Source organism: Tinamus guttatus, unplaced genomic scaffold (genome assembly GCF_059628265.1).
Source record: "Tinamus guttatus ecotype Peru unplaced genomic scaffold, ASM5962826v1 Tinamus_guttatus_pri_ptg000246l, whole genome shotgun sequence".
Classification (NCBI taxonomy): domain Eukaryota; kingdom Metazoa; phylum Chordata; class Aves; order Tinamiformes; family Tinamidae; genus Tinamus; species Tinamus guttatus.
Window position 1 is genome coordinate 8801507 of NW_028288780.1, and position 21914 is coordinate 8823420.

The following is a 21914-nucleotide window of genomic DNA, read 5'->3' on the forward strand; positions in this document are numbered from 1 at the left end:
TGCCTGGGTTCTGGATGGAGAAAACACGGACTCCAGGGTTCTCTGTCTCTCCTCTCCCCACAACCCATTCCTTCTAGTGCATTTATATACTCATGAAGGATGAGGGAGAGGCCTATCACATGAAATTAAATAGTTGAGAATAGTTAGAATTTTAATAGATCCCCCCCATAGGGGGGTGAGCTTTTACACTTAAAATCTTCCATCCTTACAGCACTGAACAGCTTTACTTCTGGATTGGAAGGCATGGTACCTCAGTATCACAGGACACAAAGCTTTATTTTGTGATGCTGAGACCTAAACCTGTTCGCTGTTCTTGGTGCATCTTCAGCAGAGATAGTTTATACCTGTGATTTAGGCTTCACATGATTTGCTTATATTTCTGATATATTTGTGTTTTGTGGTAGTTAGCAGTCGTACTGCTGCCTTCTTCCTAAGCTTCAGCATTGGGCTGGAGCGGTTTGGATGCGACCCATCAGCACCCTGTGCTCTGATGGTCTAAGTGGGCAGTAGCCGTTGCAAACTGACTAATACCAGCTCAGGGAGACGAGTCTTCATCGCTTTGCTTTGCTTTTGTGTTTTGTCAATCTTCTGCCCTTCTAAAAGGGTACTTGGCATTACATTCTCACCTGCTTGAGATCCTAGCGCTTGTGAGCAACTTGTGGAAAGAGGACCAAGGACAAGAAGAGATGTAGAAGCCTCCAGTAGCCATAATGGAGCCCCGCAGACCAAATGGCTGCGTGAGCTTGCCCGGCTTGCACAGCGGAGGCTGCGGTGCTCACAGTGGGCCCTGTGGCCGCCCCACATGAGCAGCAGGGATGCTGTGGGCTTAGGAGTTGGTTGCAGCACCCATCCCCGCCTGGCAGCAGCATTTATCTAGGCCAGCAGGGACGCAGGGAGTGGTGACTCACTCAAGGATTCACGCGCGCTCTCCCCCTTCCTCCCCCCGGCACAGCTGTGGCTTGGTCATCAGCCATTTGGGATCTAGCAGCTTTATTTGGTTGCTGTTTGCAGTGGGCAGTTTCTGTTAAGGTTGTTAATTTTACCGGCTGCTCTTCCAAGGCAGTTGACTTAAGGAGACACTTAAAATTGTCATTCCTGGCTGTGTTTTCTTCTTCCCACTCATAGTGCTGCCACACAAACAGCTGCTGTGGTGCGGGACTCAGCTGCGGAGGTGAGAACAAGCACTCAGGCTGGCGACAGGAGCTTCCCAAAGCCACGGAGCCAGCGTGGAGCTGCTGCTTGGGACAGTGGCTGCTGGCTGGGTTGTCCTCTCTGGGCTCTGCCTCAGCAGTGCTGCCGGAGGGCCTGGTGGCTTGGCCTTAGCCGACCTGGGAGAAACGTGTTCCCTGGTGGGGTGAAGAGTGAATGTGGGGGCAGAGGGAGGTGCAGGAACTTCTTTAAATGGTGGAAACTGGTTACCCCATGTGACAGCAGCTGTTGGTGAACTGGTCAGCCTTACGTTCTGCTGAGCTGCTGGGTGACGTGGCCAGCGGTGCTGCTGGCTGCTGTTGAGGGTTACAGCCTTGATGACCTTACCCAGGCACCCACCCTGCAGATCTCTCCCCTTGGCCAGGGCAACTCATCTCTGAGCTGGGCTCTTCCTCCCTGTGTTGTCCTGTTCTCCTTGTGCTGCTCCTTCTGGTCCGTTCACTCCTTCCATGCTCTGTCCTTCTTCACGTGGCTTTGGCTTCGCTTTGAGCATCTCTTCAGTTTTCCCAGCCTCCTGTCCATATCCCTGGCTGCAGGTGCTGTGGATGCTTCTCTTTTAGAGCCATGTTTTGTAATTGTATTTACTAGGGCCTGGGGATGCGCTTCCTCATCCTCACCGCCCCCGGCTGCTGTCTCTTCAGATTCAATGCTGCTGTAAGCAGCTCAGGGGAATTGCTGTCCTTAAGTCATGAAGAATGTGGGCTGCCCAGCCACCGCCCCATACCTTCTCAGTCATTGGCCCTTTGAATCACTCCTTGCTGCAGAAATCAGTCTTGTGTTGCAGGTGGGTATTTTCTGAGGTGAAGGGCTGCCCTTCCGCCTTCCTGCGTCTGTCACCTTCCTGGTGCGCTGTGAGCTGTGCCCTTCTGTACTGGGGTGCAGAGCTGTGCTGTGGGCACAGGGTGACTAAAGGACTGCAGTATTTGGCTATGTTCGTTGGTGGGAGATCTGGAGAAAAGAGGCTGAAGAAGAGGCAGGGATTGTTTCTTGCCAGCATTCACCTTAAAATTGGAGGTGGCAGTTTTGGTAATGGGGTGAAGAAGGTTCATCTGGCTCCAGAGCCACTTGTCCGGACAGTAATCCCCAAGAGGAAGCAACCTTTACCAGAGCATTTGCTGGAAGTGCTGGCTGTTGGGAGGCCCTTTTGAATCCAGAGATATGGGTGCCGGAGTGTGTGCAGCGCTGCCGCATGCTCCTCAGGCTGCGCACAGGGCAGGCTGGGCTCCACTTGCTGTTCTTGGTTCCGTACTCCGCTTGGGAGGGTCAGAGTAACCGTTACTAGCAAGGCTGGAAGTACCCCTTTAGGTCAGAGCTGAGGCTGCCTGGTGGGCAGCAAGGGAGAAGCTTTCTCTGCCCCTATTCCTCATTTGTGTGTTCTGCAGAACTAAAAAAAAGGTTTTGTTGTTGGCTTGACTCACTGCAATTAAAACTTAAGTAAATAGCGAAAGTTGCTTTGTAGCTGTCTGTTAGCCCTTTCAATAAATGTTCTGCTGCTTTTCCTTTCTTCTTCTGGCACACCTGCCTTTTACCCTCTCATTTTGTGCTAGGGACAGGCAGCAATTTACAGGTCTGCTTTGAGTTCACATGAGCACTTATGGCTTAATCTCCTAGGCCACTGTCAGTCATTTCCTTGTTAGTCTGTGTATGGGGCTGCCTTCTTAAGTGAAGTGCTTATTTCTGTTGTAGGTAAGTTGTCCCTTAAACACAGATTTTTGTGGCTCTTGCAATTTGACATGTGTCTGTCATCTTGATCTGATGCCTTGGAATTCAATGCCAAGATGCACCCCATAATTTAGACCCAGGCGATAGCAAATAGATGCACACAAAACATACATTATTATGGTAATGTAGTAGCATCAAATACTTTCAGACAAACAAGATCCAAACTGATCTAGCCAGAAGCATTAAACATTAATCAAAAAAGAATGGGGGTGGGGAAGATTTATCCTGAGAGTAAATCAAAGCTGTAGAATAACAGTTGCCCCTCTTGGAAAAGAAGGGACACAAACTCATCTTTCCTTGGAGACCTGAAAGAAGGGCATGGTGAAGGGCTGAGCATCTTGGGGTGCTGCCCTTGGGGCCAGGCAGGGCTGGAGTTCCCATGTCACACATGCTGTTTGCAGGCTGGCCTCTTTCTGAGCAGAGCACTTGCTTCCTTGGGAGGCAGTTTACCCAGACAGACTAAACACTGACTTTTGCACTTCTGTTGAGCACTGAGCATCATAATGAGGACCTGTTAGGTTCCAGTGTGGCGCTAGGAAGAGTTTCATGCTTCATGGGGTGAGGTGTGATTAGATATCCCGGCGCTGGTGTAATGCTGGGATGAGCATTTATTAGTTTTAACTTTGCGAGGCTGTTCAAAATCTGCTAGATCTAAACAGTATTGTTTCTTTATACATTTCTCTTTCCAAGGAAGGATGACAGCTCTGGTAGTGACACACTTAAATTCCAAAGACCTGAGGTTCTTTTCTCAGATCTGTCACTGACGTGGTCTCTGGCTTCAGTACCTCTGTTTCCTCCATCTGTTTAAACAGTTAAACAGTTTCATGGTTTGTCAGGTCACTTAGTAAACGTTGCTTACTCACCTAGAAATTCTCTGATGGAAGATGTCATGGAACTAGTTGTTCTTTTGTGTTCTTCTGTTTTGTTTTCTAATGTATATATTTTTTCTTTTCATATCTGTATCTGTTTCAGAAACTTCCCAGAATTTCATTTTCCTGGAATCTCTGCTTGTAGGTCTAGAGATGAGGGGGACATATGCAAAAGACAGCAAAGAAACAAGTACTGCAGAAGTTGGTGTAAGCTAAGAGCCCCTGTCCTCTACATTGTCTGTGTACCCTATCACAGAAAGTGTGAGGAACAAGGGTTTGGATTAAAAGATTGTTAGTTTATTTCAGAATCACTTTTCCTTTCTTACTCTCTGCAAAAAGCATGCCGTTTATTGAAACGCGTGTTCCAAATGCTGCTTGTTAGGTCTGAAACACCTCCTCCCCACGCAGCTTTCTAACCAAAATGTGCTGTTAGGGGGGTGTGCACATCAGTGTTAGAGCTGCAGCCTCCTACCTCTTGATCCCTTAACCCACAACTACCTTTTTTTCATGCATGTGAGGCCACAGCAGGCTGTCTGTGACAAGCTGCCCCAAACCTATAGTTGAAAGATGCAGATGCCATCTCAAGTGACCACACCAGGCCATGAGGCACAGCCTGTGCTGCAGCATTTCTTGGGGTACTGTGCTGCTCCTGGCAAGGTTGGAGGAACCTCCCAACCCCTGTGGAGGAGCAGAGCCTGCTTCCCTTCTTCTGCCTCTCCGCCAGTTCCTCTTTTATAGGAAAGGTCAGGTCTTTGCCACCTAACTTTCAAAGGATCGGAGTGGTGGAAGGAGGGCTGGTCACCCCATCCTTTCTTGGCTTCAGGGAGCGGTTGCTGCCGCAGCAGAGACCAGGCTGCCCCACAGCAGATCCGCTCTGCACCCAGGCGGTGACAGTGCCCAGGGAACGGGCCTGCCGGGGGTTCTGCTCTTGCTCTCAGTGAAGTTGCTGGTAAGGCAGTCGCACGAAACAAAAAATACATCAGCTCCCCTCCCCCACGCACTGGAGTGTTTCTTGGCTCAGCACCCAAACTAGCAGCTAAACACGTGATTTACTTGTAAAATGCAGCCAAAAAATGGTGCCACTGCACCACTGCAGATGGGGAACTAGGCGTAGGGGGCTCAGCTTGAGCTGCCTTGTGCAGATCTAGAGGCTGAGGGCTGCTGGGCAAGAAGGGGGCACATGAGGCTGTTAGAGGAAGCTGAGGGGAGCTCAGGGCTGCAGGACATAGGGCAGCAGAGGAGAGTGTGAGCTGCACAAGCAAAAGGCCAGGGAACCCCAAACAGCAGCCCCGCAGTGCGATGGAGAGGCTTTTGTGCAGGGTGCAAGGTCTGAGGTGACTGTCGCAGAGCGTCCTATTGATTTTTGCTCTGTTTGGATACAAGATGTGGGAAAGGGTTTGACCATTTAAGCTGTTTAGCTCAGCATCTCCTGGTCCACAGACTTCTTTCTTCTGCTAGTTACATTCATGTCTCCTGAGGATCTCTTAAGCTTTTAAAATTATACTAACCAAATATATCCAAGCAGATCTAAAACAAGCAGTTGCATTTAGTACAAGCCTGGAAGGGGCTGTCACACACACACCCCACCAGGCTGGAGAGCCAGGTAGCTGCCGCATTCTTCGTGTGAACACAACTGCACCGTATTTCTTCCTGTGTCAGGACCGTGGCCGGTGCAGCTACGCCTTCTGGCCACAGCAAATGAAACAGATAAAATAAAAGCCCAGTAAAGGTTAGGAATTGTCTGCCTATAAAGTCTGTGGTCTCCTTTTCATCAAGTTGGGAGGAAAGTGGCCGCATTTTGTTTTGTCAAGCTGAGGGTTGACGGCTACTGAAAGCTGCGAAGATGCGCTGTTGCAAGAACAGTTCCTAGGACTTTTCACAGTAGCATGGACTTTCCATGTGTTTCATCCAGCCTGAGCAGGGCAAACCTAGTGAAAGCAAGAAATGACTCTCTGCAATAGCCAGTGGAGCAGGTGGAGTTGTTGAACTGGTGGGTATTTTTAAAGGTAAATTAGGTGAACTCTTGTTTATAGCATTCAACTGTAGGTATCAAGCTTTAGGCTGCCGCTGACCACCCAGCATGGAGTTTGGAAGGTAACCTCAGTGGTGAAATGCTTTCTCGTCCACATATTTACTGCGGAATCGGGAAGAGCTGCTGCCTAAATGACTTGCTTCCGCCAGAGTGGTGTGACCCAAGTGAGCTACTGGCTATCGAGAAAAAAAAAAAAAAAAAAAAAAAAAAAAAAAAAAAGGAAGGGAGATGAAATCCAGATCAGAGATACTTGGAAAGGCTTAATAATTATGTTGTTTTAGTAACTGAAGCAAATAGTTCATGGGAAAAGCAAAGGAGATAATGTAGTCAGGTCAGTGCAGGTCTCTTGTATCCCACTGATGATTTGGGGAAGGAAGACTAGGGAGGTGAAAAAAAACTCTGCAAGAGGATTGGGCATATCCTAAAGGAATGTGTGGACTTGGAAGCAGAGCTTGCATGTGGGGGAAGGCATGCATGCTGTGTGTCAGAGCTTACTGAAGACTGTTGGCTGGAGCCTTTGGTTCTTTGGCCTGTATTAGTTGTTTCGTAGGCAGATAGCCAGTGTTCACCCAACACTTTCAAACTGCTGTCTCATTGTCCTGTGGTTGCACTAACACTTTCAGGCTGTGAATTTACCGGGCTCTGCCCGCACATTGCTGCTTACTGAGTAAGGCTGGAAACAGCTGTTGAAACAGCCCAGGCAGCTGAACGTGTTGTGCTCTGAGGGGGCGGTGAGGGACCGGCCTGGCTGCCGGGAGCCACAGCGGAGGGGCCGGCGGGAGTAGCTGCTGGGGCTGTCATGTCGAGGGGTTTACAAATCCTCCCCAGCACTGCAGCAAGCTTGGAAGGAGCTCCCTTGCCAAGGCTACTCTGCTGCTGCTGTTTTAGTGTTCTGCAATGTGTGCCCCATTTAGAGACTTAAGTAGGTGATGCAGAAGTTTTGGAGGAGCCTGGAAAAAAGTGGAAAGGTGCCTTTTGATCTACTGCTGGGAGAGTTTTGTGCTGCACGTGCTCTTGGGGCCCCTCAAAGTTTGGTTCAAGGTTGTTTTATGCAACCTTGCCCAAACCAGACAAACTCATGTATTTCTAGAGAATGGATGTGCCACCTCCTCGCTTGTTCTTTGTTTCACTCCTCACACAGAAGCTAGTGAGTGTTTTCTATACTGTGTACCGCAGCCAGGGTCATGAGCCTGGAGTGCCCAAGGTATTGGGGAGCCTCTGGAGACCTGCTTGGGGTGCTAGCCCTTGCTGGCGTAGGTGACTTTGAGGAGCCAGGCCATGCTGTGGGCCATTGCGCTGTAAACCTTTTCTGTGGTTGGAGTGTCCCAGTAGTGTCCTGAAAACCCTGGCCAGAGCATGTGTGAAGAATCATCTAAAAAGAGAAAACAAACAACTCCCCCCCCCCCCCCCAAAAAAAAAAAAAAAAAAACCCACCACCACCAACAAAAAAACATTGAAGGGGACAAATGACACAGCTCAGACCATAGCGAGGGATAGGAGATACGTGCCCTTGGAGGCGAGGAGCGGCATGGCAGGCTTCAGCCTCTGCTTGACATCCGTGTGTCAATACCGTTAATCATGGCCGAGGTGACTCTCGCCTCCGGCTGTGACTCTGCGCCGCTTTGGTGCGGTGACATCCTTTTTCTCAGGGTTCCTGGAAAGTTACTGTGTGTCAGAAAGCTCAAGACAGCAACTTCCCCTTCCTGCTGCAGCACACCAGGCCTTTTCTTCTGCTTTGTAGCGTGTGAAATATGTGTTACTCAGGCTTTCTTCTCTAAACAGGAGGGCAGGAGTGTTGCCTGCCATGTCAAGTCCACCTGCTGTGTAACCCAGAGGAATTATACTGGTCAAGTTTTGCTGACAAATTGAAAAATATGCATGTGAAAAAGAAAAGCAGCTTTGAATTGCTCTGAGCACACAAACAGCAATGCCAAATGTGCTAAGACATCCTATCTTTGCAAAGATCCATCTGTTTTAAGTAGTTTTAGTACCTTCATCCCCTTTGCCGCTGTGATAGACATCTTCATTATCTGCCTTCAGTTACTCTATTGAAGATAACTGCAAGATGAGGAAATATTGAAAAAGAAAATAATTTTTCCTGACCCACTCTTTAAGGAGCCAGTCAGGTGCAGAAGGCAGAATGGTTTAAGGCATTGTGTCTGCATTTGCTCTGTCATATTGGTTGTCTAATTTCCATGCTACTTAGACACACACACACACACACACACACCCCCCAAAAAAAAGAAAAAAAAAGGTGGAAAAGGCCCTCTAAATTTATTCAGATCTTGGTGTTCTTGGTGGGTTTTTTTGTTGTTGTCGTTGTTGTTTGTTTGTTTGTTTTGTTGTTGTTTTAAAAAACATGTCCCAGTACAGTGATACCAGGAGATTCACAAATACTCATGTGTGGAAGCACAGCTTATTACAAACTCTATGAGCATCCTGGCTCTTTTTAAGATCCATATGTTGTGTTCTTTGAGGGAAGTGTTGTGCTTGCTTCTGTGAGGGAATTGTTTGTTTTAGGAAGGTTAGGAACGGGTGGGAAAACACTACTGCAAGGTAATAACCTTAGCAGCTTTTGTTAGAGGAAAGACTTTGTCAGAAAGTGTGCCTGGCAGCGATGCTTGAAGGCTGTCTTCTGTTTGCTTGTGGTGCCCTATAGGCACTCGAGCCTACTGCTGTGCGAGTAGCTGAAGGCGACTGCCGGAGGCGCTGCTGCTGTCTCGCTTCTCCAGCTTTTGCCTGTGTGAGAAAAGGGGAGTATGTCATTACAGATTTATTAATTGTGGTTAGTCTTTGAAAAGAGAATGTAGAAATACTGCTAGGAAAAGGTAGGAATCTCTGTGCTGCAAGTGGCTGGAGGGAGAGCATTTGGGAAGTATTGCTATATACTTGGATCTATTTTCTTCTCTAGGCATCTGCTGTTAGCAGATTCTCAGAAACAGGGTACTGAATCTAGATGGACCTCTGATCATTCCTAAGGCCTACCGTGAATTTTGCTGTTCCACAGAAAATAAATAGTGGTGACTGAGACATGCTGGTATTTGTTTAAAGTGGTGGCGTGTTGTGGCATATTGCCCTATGCGGACCCATTTCGAACGCTTAAAGGTGTGTCTGCCATTTTGTAGCACAGCGTTGTCCGAGAAATAGGAGAATATAGGGGGAAGTCTGGTTCGAAGCCCAGAGTGAGGGAACTAGCTCTTTATTGCTGGGAATGTCTTGGAGAGGAAGTTTAAATTTAAACAAGCAAAGAAATGCATGAATGACCTGAAGGCACAGGCTAGGCTCATGCTGCAAAATCTATTTGATGCAAATTTGATTTCAGTCTTGAAGCAACTCAAAAGATATCTCAGCAGCTGGCATCAATTGACTGTCTCCCAGAATTGGCATGATGACAGCAATCAAACTGAATTTATTGCCTTGGGTTTGATTCCTCTTCCGGACTCTTCCCATTCTCAGAAAAGTAATCTAGGATGAAGACACCAGTCCTGTGGGGATACAGGCTTCCTCTAACTGCAGTAATAAAGTACAGTTCCAGAGCAGGGTGAAGGCAAGTGGACTGTATCAGTGAGCAGCTCATGCTGATACTGCAGTTGAGAGCAAGAAAATTATATATTGGGTAAAGGGAGGAGCAAGTTTTTGTTTGTTTGTTGTTTCCTAGCCCCATTGCCCTGTTTTTTTTTTTTGTTGTTGTTGTTGTTTTTCCAAACGGATTGATTCATACCTACAAGTCAGTTTTGTTGCTGCTTCTTTTTACTGCCCTTAGGAAGGAACCTGTCCTCCCGTTGGGGTGATTGAGCTCTTAGCCAGCTCTAGGAAAGCCCTTTTTGAGGCAGGAGCCATAACTAAAAAGCGAGCCAGGGCCCCACCACCTCAGATAACCGCAGCCTGGCAAGGAGAGCCAGGCGCAGGACAAGTGTTGCCGCGGGTGTACTCCTTCATCTGTGAACCTGTTTCAAAACAGTGTGGTGTTTCTAGTGCTTGTTGGAGCAAGTGTGGTAGAACTGGTGTTTTCCACCTGATCCTAGCAGGTGTGAATTAATCACTTCCTCTGCTAACTAAATGCTTTTATTTAATCGGATGACTGTTTCGTCCACTGTTTCCGTTTTTGTTTTTCGGTGCCATCTTGTACTACTGTTTGCCACGAGAAGTGACTACCCGAGATAGGTGCTGGAGACTTTCCCATAGCAATAAATCTCCGTGTTCCCCAGGCGGTGGATGGAGAACAGGAGACGAAGGGCGCATCTCTTTCAATCTCCCGGGACCCAGGCCCTTTGCAGAGCTTGGGCAGAGTCTTTGGCTGGTTGGAGAGGCTGTTTATCGCAGCTGCCCATGGCTGAAACGAGACCTGTGGCGCATCCCTGGAGAGCAAGAGTGGCGGGGCCTTGCGTGGTGCCTGTGGCCGCCGGGCCCACATGGCGTCGCCTCAGCACCCGGCCGCTCATGCCTCCTGGCCGCTCATGCAGCCCTCGCTCACACCTCGTCCTCACGGCAGGTGAGGGCCGCTTTCCACAGCTCGGCTCTGCCTTCCAAAGCTGTGTCACAGCTCCACACAAGCAGCTCTCCCCTCCGCGCAGCCCCTTCTCCTCCCAGCGCTTCCCAAGCGGCTGGTTGGGCACCACAGCCGCCACCTTCTCTCTGTTGCTTTACAAGCGCTCCCACCTCACAGCTCCAGACTGCTGCAGCCTGCAGGGGTCCTGCACCCCGTCCCCAGCCCTGCCAACGTCCTCCTGCTGGCTTCTGGGACCCTTGCAGCAAGAGAAGTGCAGGGGATAAACCTCCGGAGAAGGAGAAGCTGAAGTGCGTGGCGTGACCAGAGTAGGAAGCTGGAAACCAATTCCTTAGGGAAGAGGGTGCCCAGAGTTGAGTCTTAGTTTGTTCATCTTTTAGGTAACAGAGTTGAGCGGTCAGAAGATGGAAGGACTTCCTGGCAGAAGAGTTAGAAATGCACAGCATGATAGACCTGGCTGTGTCCTCCCCCCGCTGGGGTTTGTTGGCTTTTCCTGAAGTAAAACTGCCTGCATCTTGCTTTTTATTTCTCACTTTGGTGTACTTGTCTTTTACATCACATTATCTTATTTTTCAGATGTGTTTGATGTATTTAGGCCAAATTATCCTGGCTTTAGCCTGTTATATTCTTTGCTTGGGCTGCATTGCCTGTGTTTTCGGTGGCTTCTGCCTGTACCGTTATTACCAGAGCTCAACCACTTCTGCCCGTTGCTTGAGCACGAGTGCTTCTGTTTTGGTAAATGGGCTGCCTTGATGTTTTAAATGAAGCAGTTTCATTTTTGCAAGTCCTTAGCTTTTGTAAATGGTGCTAATACAGTCAGTCTCATTTTCTATTAAAGAAAATCTCTAGACAAATTGAACTGCCAATTTTTTGGGTATCAGGTAGGGATATTCTAAAGACATCTTGTGTTACATTGCTAGAGCTATGCTTAGAGAAGCACTTGCGTAGCAGTGATGCTGGTGACATTGCTTAAGTGTGGTCTCAGTTTTGAACCAAAATGCATATTTTATCTGTGTAGAGGCCTGATAGAGAACTAGACATTTGTAACTTAGTTTGCATGCTCAACATCCAAGAGTTTGAGAAGACTTTATCTTCCAGCCTTAAGCTCTATCTCTTAAAACATATGAATTTTAAATTTTGCTACAAATAACCTGTGTAGACTGGACTTTTCTATCCATGTAGATAGTCATTGCTGTGGATAGAGGAATTGTCCAAATAGTGATTTTTTTTCTGGGGGGGGGGGGGAGGGCGGGGCAGAGAGCCAGGAAAACATTCAATGAATATTAGATGAGTGTTCATAATATCCTGTACTTAAGTTTTAAGCATTAGCAATTGCTCAGCAGTAGACAGCTCTGTAGCTTAGCAGGGAGAAAGCTTAATGAAACCCAGAATGTGAGAACAGAAGCTAAATGAAATCAGACTTGGAAATACAGTGCAAAATTTTAACAGCAAGTTTAATTAACATTTGGAGAAACTTTAGTGAGTATCTGGCTTTATGCATCACTTCAGTGTGAGTGCTTATGTTTTCAAAAGACACTGTGTGTGTTAGCCACTATGAGAATTGTTTGTTAATATTTCTTAGCTTGTGAAAAGCAGGAAATAGACCTAATGCCCTAGGCCTCAGACCGTATAACTTTGGTCAGGATGTGTTGCTGATTTTGCTAGCTAAAGCTGGGCATCTGCTGTGCATTAAGAACCTACCTTCACCCAACAGATGGTTTGCAAAAGTTTGATCTCGTGGGAGGGAAGAGAAGTTATTTGCTTTGCAAGCTCTTGATAAGGCAGGGATCTGAGCCCATACCTTCTTTGCATCATTCCTCTAATGTATTTGTGAATAGTTTGGGTTTTTAAGATTCTGTGAGCCCCTGTGTAAGATGAGATGAGCTGTCTTATACCCTGACCTTTGGCTGCTCTTTTGACATCACAGAATCGTGTTGTTTTTCTGTTTCCTGCTGGAAATGACCATCATTAGACCAGGGAGAGAACTAGAAAAGCTGCAATTCTGTTTATTCCTTATACACCTAGATGCTTTGTTGCTTCCCACAAGTGTGATACGGCCTCAGCTGCTGACGCTGGGAATGGGAGTGCAATTGTGGACACTGCCAAAGGCTACCTGGAGATGGAGGCTGAAAGGGGCTCTCGCCCGGGCTGGGGGCTCCTTTCCGGCCCCAAGCAGAGCTGTGCTCCGGTGCCGCCCGGCACTGCTCCACGCTCCTCCCGGAGCGCTCGGGCGGCGGCAGCGCCCTGGCGCAGCCTGACCTTTCCATGCTCCGGCTCGTCCCGGCCGGCGCTGCTGCGCTGGCGAGTGTGCTTTCTCTCCCCGAGATGTGCTTGACTTGGCCTGTTTTGTTGCCCTGGTGACAGAACAGTGTGTTATGCTTTCCCCCCGACCAGAAATAGTTTCTTGTACCTTGTGACCGCGGTGCTGCGCTGCTCCTCTGGTCGCCAGCCAGGCTCGGTGGTGCTGGAGGGCTGGCGTGTGGGGTGCTGACCTCTTGTCACAAGTTCTGGTGTGCCCGCTGCCCGGGCTCGCTAGCTGCCCTGCCTGCTCCCCTCCCTCTGCAAGAGGGTCTAGGGTTTCAGGGGAGCAATTGCTCTTGATTTACATGTCCTGTGGCATTTCAATGGTTATGTCATTTTGGTTGAGCCTGTGCTCCTGTCAGCTGTCTGTCTTGGCTGTCAGGGCTCGGTGGCTGAGTAGCACGTGGTGAGCTCTTACCTCTCCTTCCCCCTTTGCTCAGCTGTTTTGCTGTCTGCTTCCCGGTGTCCTTGTGCTTGGGAACAGATTCTCGGCAAGTGTAACGGGGCCCAAGGGCAACATGATCGGAGGGGCTGGAGGATCCCCTTTTGCAGCACTTCCAAGTAGAGCTGGGAAGGAAAGCAGGGAATTTGCAAGACCTGGGCATGTGAGCAGCATATGGTCCCGCTATGGGGATGTGGCCGGAGTGCAGAGGGCGCAGTGCGGTCTATGCCTTCCAAGTGCTTTGCAGAGGTTTTGTGAGAGGTGCTGCTGAAAGGGGAGCCACGGCACCCTGCCCCAGCTGCCCAGCAATGCAGACAAGGGAGCGCTTGCACCACACCAAGATGCGGGAGCGTGGAACCGCTCCAGCCCTTCTTGCTGCCTGCTACTTTATTGGAGTGGTTCTGGTGTAGAACAGTGAAATGTATGTAGCAGCAACAATAATTTCCAGGACTGAGAAGGAAGGGGAGATGAAAGGAGTAATTTACCTTCCCCCATCCCTGAACAGTAGCAAATGAGGATATAGGCAGATCTCAGCCCATATAAAATATTAATTGGGACATTTTCTACAGTTCAGCAGTGGGAAAGAAGACAGAAATCCTGCAGTGCCCTGAGCTGCTATTTGCAGTCTAGGGGAGAGGGGTTCTGAGCAGAAGCATGTCCGGTGTCACCTCTGCTTGTGGGGACAGGAATGGTTGCCCAAAGCTTGTTGATGGGAAGGGAAGGCTGTGCAGCGGCTGCAGGGCTGCGCAGGCTCTTAGGTTTAGCAGTGCAGTGTGGTTTGCTAGAAGTTGGTCTCCAGTGGGCTCTTGTAAATCGGAGGGTGCTGCAGTGCTCTCGGTGGCTGTTGAGTGAGTAGCCCAGCCAGCCCAGCGTCCTGCCTATTCCCGTGGAAAAGACTTGCGTGTTGCTGGGGATGCAGAGAGGGTTTTGAGCCGGCGTGCTGAAGATCTGATAGAGAGGAAAGATTGTGATGGAGCAGAGACTGGTGCCAGTTCCCCTTTCTTTGCCCTTTTGATGGGTGAGCTGGGAGGAAGGACTGTCCTTGTTCTTGCCTCTTTCTAGGCATCCGCATTCCCTAGAGGCCTAGAGTTCAGTAACTGCCAGGGCTGCCTGAACGATTTGCTCCTCTTGGATCCTTTCAGTGAAGCTCTGCTTGTCTGATGTGAGCACTGCACTCCAGAGGATGGGGGCTTTGTAGTGCAAGTCAGGGATCAGACACTGCTCTTGTGGAAAGAATTGCCTTTCTGCATGAGCTTCAGGGACTAGAAAGGCTCCCTGCTTCCTGACAGAAAGGGGCAGCTTTACTGTAGTGTCCTCACCTTTCCTGGCCCCCACATGCATTAAATTTCAGCAAGGAGAAACCGTTTCTGCTCTCCTTGATGTATGTACTTTTTTTCTCTAATCCAGATGACAATCCTGCTCAAGCTGATGTTGCCTTTGTGCTGGACTAAGCACATTTAGCATGTAGGCAGCGCTGCTTGCCTGCAGGTCGCAATGCTTGCTCAGCAGCACTTGTCCAGCAAGCGCGTCCGTGGGCGCCGAGGTTTGGTTACCTTCGCGGCTGGCTGCAGCTGGCAGCTTCCTTACTCCGTGCCACGGCTGGGCCCCAGCTGCCGCTGGGAACTTCTCCTTCTGCCCTGCTGCTCTTCCCCAGGGCTTCTCTGGAGCAGCAGCAGGCCCTTTCCTGTTTCAGGCAACTTATGTCTTCATAGGGTCTTTCTTCCCCTCTCCAGCCTCAGAGAATGGGGTAAATCTCAGAACAGGTGCCAAAACTGACTTTATACTTAAGTGATGTGTTTGCTGTGGTGCTGCTTGCTTGGAAACGAAGCAGAAAACACAACTTTAGCCCCAGCTCTGGGGCATGGGAGGAGTCCTTGGTTCCAGGTGCCCATGCAGCCTTCGTCCCCTATGGCTGGAAGGCCTGGGGAGATGTTCATGCAGTTGCCAGTGTCACACAGCCCTCGAGGCGACTGTTTTCCTTTCTTCCCTGAATGTGAACAAGAGCCTAGTTCAGGGCTGTGTGCAGCTTAATGTCTTGTTTCTTTCTCTCTTTCAGATCACCAGAAACTGGAACGTGAAGCTCGAATCTGCCGGCTCTTAAAGCATCCAAATATCGGTAAGTCTCTCTGAGCTCAGGAATGGGGAGGCAAGACAGGAGTCAAACGGCTCCTCCTTGTACTGAGGAGGAAAGCAAGAGCATTCCCAATGTCCCCAACAACTCTAGTCAAATGTGCCTGTTGAAACCACCGTAGCTTCTCCTGTTGAGAAACCCCACGAGCAGCCGCGTGCCAGTCAGGGCGCCGCGTGGGCCGCGTGCGCCCAGGTGAGCTGTGCTCTGCGCCGCCGGCTCCTCCGTGCGGCCGCCCGCCCCGCACCGGCTGCTCACCTGGCCTGCTGCCGTGGGGCTCTCTCCCCTCACCTCTCTGCTGCCTCTTCTTGGCACTCTTCTGTGTATCCACTTAAAGGCTGTTTTCAGTGAGATTCCGTATTTAAAGGAGGGTGGACTAGTAGGTTGTCTCTTCTCATTCCAGTGGTCACGCAAGACAAAAGAGACAATAATTTGTGTCTGCTCCTGAAATACGTTTGTCGTTTTGTTTTTAATCTTTTGCTGAGTGTGACTGTTTCCATGGTTATCCTGCATGCAAGATTCCTTTTGTTTGTTTGTTTGTTTTGTGCTTGCCCCCAGTGGAACAGATGGGAAAGGAAGAATTGCCCACTTTGTCAGTGGGGGTGGTGGGGGAGGGAAGTGAAGTCCATAGAGTCCAGAGAAAAACTCTGACTTCAAATAAAAAGGGAGGGGATAATAAGGCATAACTCCAAAAAAAAATTATTTACTAAGCTGGACAGAGTGCACGTGCAATCTGTTTTGTTCCAAAGTGCTAGAGAAGTTTGCCTTAAGGTTTTCATTGGTGAAACTTTACATCGTTGGCTCTAAGTTACTCTGAGTAAGAGATTTGGAGCGTGTATCATCTTTTTTTTTTTTTTTTTTTTTTTTTTTTTTTTTGTGTGTGTGTGTGAAGTTTACATAAATAGGGCTCTAGAAACCCTAGTTAAGGTTGGGGTAATATCTTGGAGAAAACACTAACAGTAACACTAACTACCGAACTGCTATCTTTGATGAAGCTGCTGTTAATTTCTCTCTGGGAAAACTGTAATGCAGTGTCATTGCTTTCATTTTTTTTATAATCCATTTAGATAGATATGTTCTACAAAAGTGCTTTTTAAAATAAAAATTAATTTAAATGCTAGAGTTTTGGTCGTTGTGGAGCTAGAAGTTCCTTCTCCCAAAGCATGGAAAACTTTGGCGGTGGCGCTGCGATCTCCTCCGAAGCAGCTGTAGCGCTATCAGACTTAATCTGGCTGTGGCGGAGAGCTGGCTGAATTTTCAAACTCCATCTAGGCTGAGGCCTCTGATTGCATTAACGAAGAGACTGATATGATTGTGTTGCTGAATGAAAATGAGATGTTCATTTGGATGAATTTTTCAAGTTCCAGATATGCTTAGGTTTTTCATGTTTCTGTTTGCTTTTTTCTCAAAAAAACAGAAAGTTTTCCTCAAAAATTCATCAGTGGAGACAGCTGTTTCCCACAGCATCTGTCTGATCTCCTGAATTTCAGATTCCTATTGGTTTTGGTTTTGTCCACTGAAGACCTGGGAGAGGAGGGGTGCCTTACAGCACACTGTGCAGACCAGTATCTGTAGCCTGTTCCTCATGCTATGAAGGAGCCGTTTCCATCAGCTCAGGGCCCCACAAAATGCTGAGCACTCAAGTAGCAGCCTCAGCTGAAGGAGCTTTCTGTTCCTTGTAGCCAAGTGCAGTCGTAGAGATACGAGGAGAGGAACAGTGATTCCCTTCTACAGTAATTTGCAGTGATGAATATACAGGTTTGTAAACTTATTGCTTGACAGTGTACAGAGTGACTAAAGCTCACACTAGGAGTTAGCTACCAAGCTGCTTTTGCCCCATAAGTCTTGTTACTATCATCGCTTAAATGTCGCTTTATTCTTTATTTTGGCTAGAATTTCTCACTCCCATCATCTATCTTTTCTCAATTCTTAAAACATTTATTGTCAAGCATCTCAAAATTAAGCATTGTATGCAAGAGGAAAAACATTTATTAAAGGTGAATTCCACTGTAAACAAGCATATCACATTCCTAGCTCAGCTCTGCAGTTGGTTCCTTATCTGCAGTGAGTGACTTGTCTCCTGATGTATTATGTTTTGGAAAAGGCTCTTGTGAGGAATACATCTGGTCACAGGTTCTTGTGTTTTCTGCAGAGTATTGCTTGTTTTTTCTAGAACAAAACTGTTTTTATTTTAAGATACAGAGATTAGCCATTCTAAATTCTAAGGCATCTCAAATAGCAATAAAGGAATAAAATTTTATGCCTACAACGCAGTCTTGGAAAAACACCTCAGGAAGTCATACAGTCGGTTCAGTAGTCCTGTGCAAACATTTGATAGCTGCCCCTTTCCAGGCATATTTGTTCTCAAAGCCCTGTAATGATCCCACAGCCTCTAGTGGCAGTTCTAAAATGTTTAATTCTTCTATCAGTTAGACATCAGAAAAACATATTTTGCTGCTATCTTAGCCTTAGCCTGTTATTTCTAGTTTTATCCAGAGTATATGTAGAAAGTAGTTTTTCTTTCTTGTAGCAGGCTTTTACATACTTGGAGACTGTTATCATGTCTCCTTTCAGTCTTTTTTTTCTTTAGACTAAACAAACCCAGTTCTTTGAATCTTTTCTCATACGTCATGTTTCTAGACCTCTAGTGTTTTTTTTCCTGCTCTTCCAGTTCCCTGGCCTCTCTCCAGTTTCTTCACATTTTTCTAGAAATGTGATGCCCAGAGCTGGACATGCCAAGGCTCTAACTGAGGCCATGCGGGTGCTGACTGTAGGAGGAAGTTGTGGCCTCACCTGTCGTACTAAAGATGCTCTTGTTTCTCCTGTCAACGTGTTAAACTTGCTTTTTGAGTACGCTGTTGGTACGCATTTGCTTTCTGATTCGTTATTGCCCCAGGCCACACTCTGCAGAACTGCTGGCAAGCAAGTCATTTTTCCATCTTGAGTAGTGCACTCTACGTTTGTCCTCATTAAAATAAATGGGAAGAAATTCACTCTGCATGGATTCCCTCTGAATCTGTAAAGACCATTTCGATTTCTGATATTAAAATATGCTTGCAGCTCCTCTCACAGTAATGTAATCTTTAATAAGTGCCATGTATTACATCATGTAGATAATAAATACAAATGCTAAACTGTGTTGGACTCTGGACAAACACTTGAAGATATCACTTGATGCACTGTTCCATTTTGATAGTGAGCAATTTTGCGTATGCTTGTTTTTTTCCCTATATATGCCGTTATAAGCTAGTTTTGTATATGCATTTTTCTAACTTGTTTATGAAAAAATAGAATGTAAGATTGTCTCGGAAGCTTTGCTGAAATCCAAATGATAAATACATTGTTTCTTCCATATTGCTAGGGCTTCTTACTCTGTGACTGAAGGAAACCATGTTGTTTTTGAGGTAGTGGTGTTTTTTTTTTTTCCCCCCCTTGACTTATGTATATGGTATCTAGTAATCATCCTGCTGGTGGAGTTCTGTATTTAACCTCTTCTGCATGTGTTGCTTCCCTGCGGGTTGTGTAGCTACTCTACACCAATATTGCAGAACTCTGCATATTTTGCACTTACTTTAATGAAGAAATGAAGTTTTGCTGGAGAGAGCTGCAGTGTGTCCTGCCGTTCTGCAGTGACCCGAACCTTGAGTGAGTTGAGGGCAGGGAGGGAGGAAGCTGCAACCCTGGGGGTTGACTGCTCATCTCTCCTGTCTATATACTGGATATGAGGGAGCCTGTTGCTGAATTCATGGGTTTTATCCATTTGCTCTAAGACCGTTGATTCTAGGGATGGGGATTCCAGACAGCAACACATTGACCATAATGCTGCTACTCATACTAGTTAAAAACAAGATAAATTGGATACAAACTAGTGCCAATCGTGTTTATCAAACTTTATGGTATTTTCATTTATTGTCATTTTTATGGTAGGACTGCTTTCTGAGTTATCCTAACGTGCCTTCATGAAATCTCAGCCCTGAGTTTAGGCCCGTGCTTTGTAGTAGGACATCTTGCTTGTCCTCAGATGCACATGGAGATCCACAGGGTCAAGGTAATCACAGTGAAGCAATCCTTCTGCGAACTTAGTATGTAGGATGGCTGTCTCTCAATCCAGAAAGCTTTCCAGTCTCTGGACAGAGACATTTAGCTGGAGGCAACATTCTGATTTTCACAGTACACAGCTCCCTGTACCCATGCATCATCTCTAGCTTGTTGATTTGGGTTGATCACCTCAGATCTCGCTTCAGCCGAGGAAGGGCTTCCTTCCCTCTTTCAGCCCGTGGTTTTGATGCTCCTGGCAGCTTTCTAGAGTGTTTAGGTGTCAGGCCCAGGGAAGTCTTTTACTAGCCATGCTCACCCAGTGCAGCAAAACTGGATGGAGATGAGTCAGTGATCTGTTCCCTTTCATCCTGTTTTAATGGGAAAACAAATGCTCCCATTACTGAGGATATGTTGTGCAAAAGTAGTTCTTAAATATATTTGTCTTTATTTCAGTGATCGCTTAGTTATTCTTACCTTCTTCTAGCCTGTTATTGTGCAACTTCACTGCTTGCGTTTAGATCTGCAATAAAACAAATACTTATATTAAGAGAGGCTGCTAGTAGCCCAAGAGATGGAACAAAATTCTTTTTTTGATTTCTGCTTTCATATCCTGTGCTGCACTGCTTCAAAATTAATTTCTTTGAGAATTTACAGCAGTTGTAAACTGCTGTTCTCAGCATCTATCAGAATTATTGCTTTTTCAGGTTTTCTTGCTTCTGACTTTCTCCCAAATACACCTGCACTTAATTATTTTGAGTTTTAACTCTATCTTTTAGTTTGTTTCAGAATGGGCCATAATTTTGGACATGTCCTTATTTAAAATGGGGAAAAAAATGTAGAAAAATCTCCTGTGGATTAGATGAATTTCTTCTGGCCTCGTTCAGTTTTACTTCCTTTGACAAATGGTCTTTCCTCTGGTATCTTTGCCCGACTCCTGGGAATGACTGTAATAGATGGGTAAATAAAACCTCCGGTCTGTGCGCATTGAAGTGGTGATTCAGGTGACCAAGGTGTGAATTGCTGCAAAGCCCCAGAAGGATTTTGTGCTTCTGTATACAGTGCGGTTAGAGCATCTCAACACGTCACTAGGCTGGGTGGGAAACAGGCTGCTTGGACCACATCTGCAGCCCCCTCACTGGATTTGCTGCCTGCATGGTTTGATACACAATCTAACGTTCACTTATCACTTTAGGAAATTATTATTGTTAAGCAGACTCTCCTTTTTTTTTTTTCTTTTTTTTTTCTTTTTTTTTTTCCCCTCCAGCCACTTGGAGTGTTTTCCTATCAACTTTTATAAGAGATTTGAATCGCTTCCATCGTGAACAAGGAGAAACTGTGGGCTGTGTTTTGCTGTAAGCAGCAAATTTCCTTGTTTTTTTGGCTGCAGGCATCCAGACTGCCATTGCAAATTGTCACAGGAGAGATGTTGCATGCAAAGAACGGCTGAAACGCAGAGATTTCTTCCACAGTTTGGCGATATTTGTGCCCCAGCAGATCCCAAGGGTTTCAGCAACCCCTGTGTGGGGTAGCCAAGGGCCCAGCCTGCTGCTGGGGGATGTTTCTGCACCACCTCTGAGCATCAAGCAGGACGAGGGGCAGCCACAGAGCAGGGAACTGGTGCAGGCAACAACTTGCTCTTTGAAGGGGAAGTTTCAGGTGGGCTTTCCTGGGCAGTGTGAGAAAGGAGGTGTGAAAATCAGGTTTTTGCAGCAAGGGGAATGGGGCAGAGCACCTGCCTGCGGGGTTGAGGTACTTTTCTGCTCTGATGCATGGCTGATCAGAAATTATTAACAATTCTGGATGGTCGCGATTGCATATTTTCAAGAAAGTAGAGGATAGTCCTGCTAGTGCATTCTTCTGGCTTGTGTAATGTGTAAGTAGGGCATACTGGATGTTATTTATCATGTGTTGAACTTCAGGCATTTGTACAGACGTTGCAGCAAAATTACAATTAAAACACACAGTCTGGTTGGTGCTAAAGTGGATAAAACAAAAAAGCTGTAGCAGGAAGAGTGTTATCTTGACCTCATTTTAGGGCTAGAGCCATTAAAAGTGCTTCACTGAGGACAATGCTGGAAAAAAAATGATTGTGTGGCTTTTGATACTCTCTTAGGGCTCTTCCTTGTCTTTCCGTGCAGAGCAAGCAGGAGTTTGGTTCTGCCTGGAGGGAGGCGAGTGCTACCGCGCTCCTCTCCCGTTTGGCAGAGCGTTGAGGTGGCAGGTGGCCGGCAGCGCTCGGGCTTGGGGCTCTCCGGGCGGCCCGAGCGGCTCCGGGTTGCGTGTGCGAGGGCAGGGGGAAGGCAGCGGGGTGCGTCCTCCGAGCTCACTGTCCTGCTGCTAGCGGTTACTGCGCCAGCAAAGTCGGCATTAGCTGCTGGAACAGATGATTTCTAAAGAATTATTTGCATGACACGATTTAATACTTTTTTATAGCAAATTTTTAATTAAAAGGAGAGTCCTTTTGGAAGCAGACTGAGCAGCTGCAGCTGAGTTCTGGTGTTTAATATGATGAGAGAAACAGCTGGGGTTGGAGCAGAGCACCCAGCTCGGGGCGGGTGCGGGCTGGCGCGTCCCTGCGGTGCCGGGGCAGGTCCCCGAGCGCGTGGCAGCCCTCCGTGCCCGTTCGCTCACCGCTTGCGCTGCCGCAGGCGACCGTGCTCGCTCTG

General features: G+C 47.4%; 1 protein-coding gene across 15 annotated transcripts in view; it reads left to right on the forward strand.

Annotated features, from left to right (window-relative positions):
• The window catches only part of CAMK2G (calcium/calmodulin dependent protein kinase II gamma), a 111099-nt gene that overhangs the window by 34187 nt on the left and 54998 nt on the right, over positions 1-21914 (forward strand). For all 15 annotated transcript variants that reach the window (XM_088526426.1, XM_088526441.1, XM_088526431.1 and 12 more), the window contains exon 3: positions 15139-15198. In XM_088526426.1, the coding sequence (XP_088382552.1) occupies positions 15139-15198 (60 nt within the window). The remainder of the gene's footprint in view (positions 1-15138; positions 15199-21914) is intronic.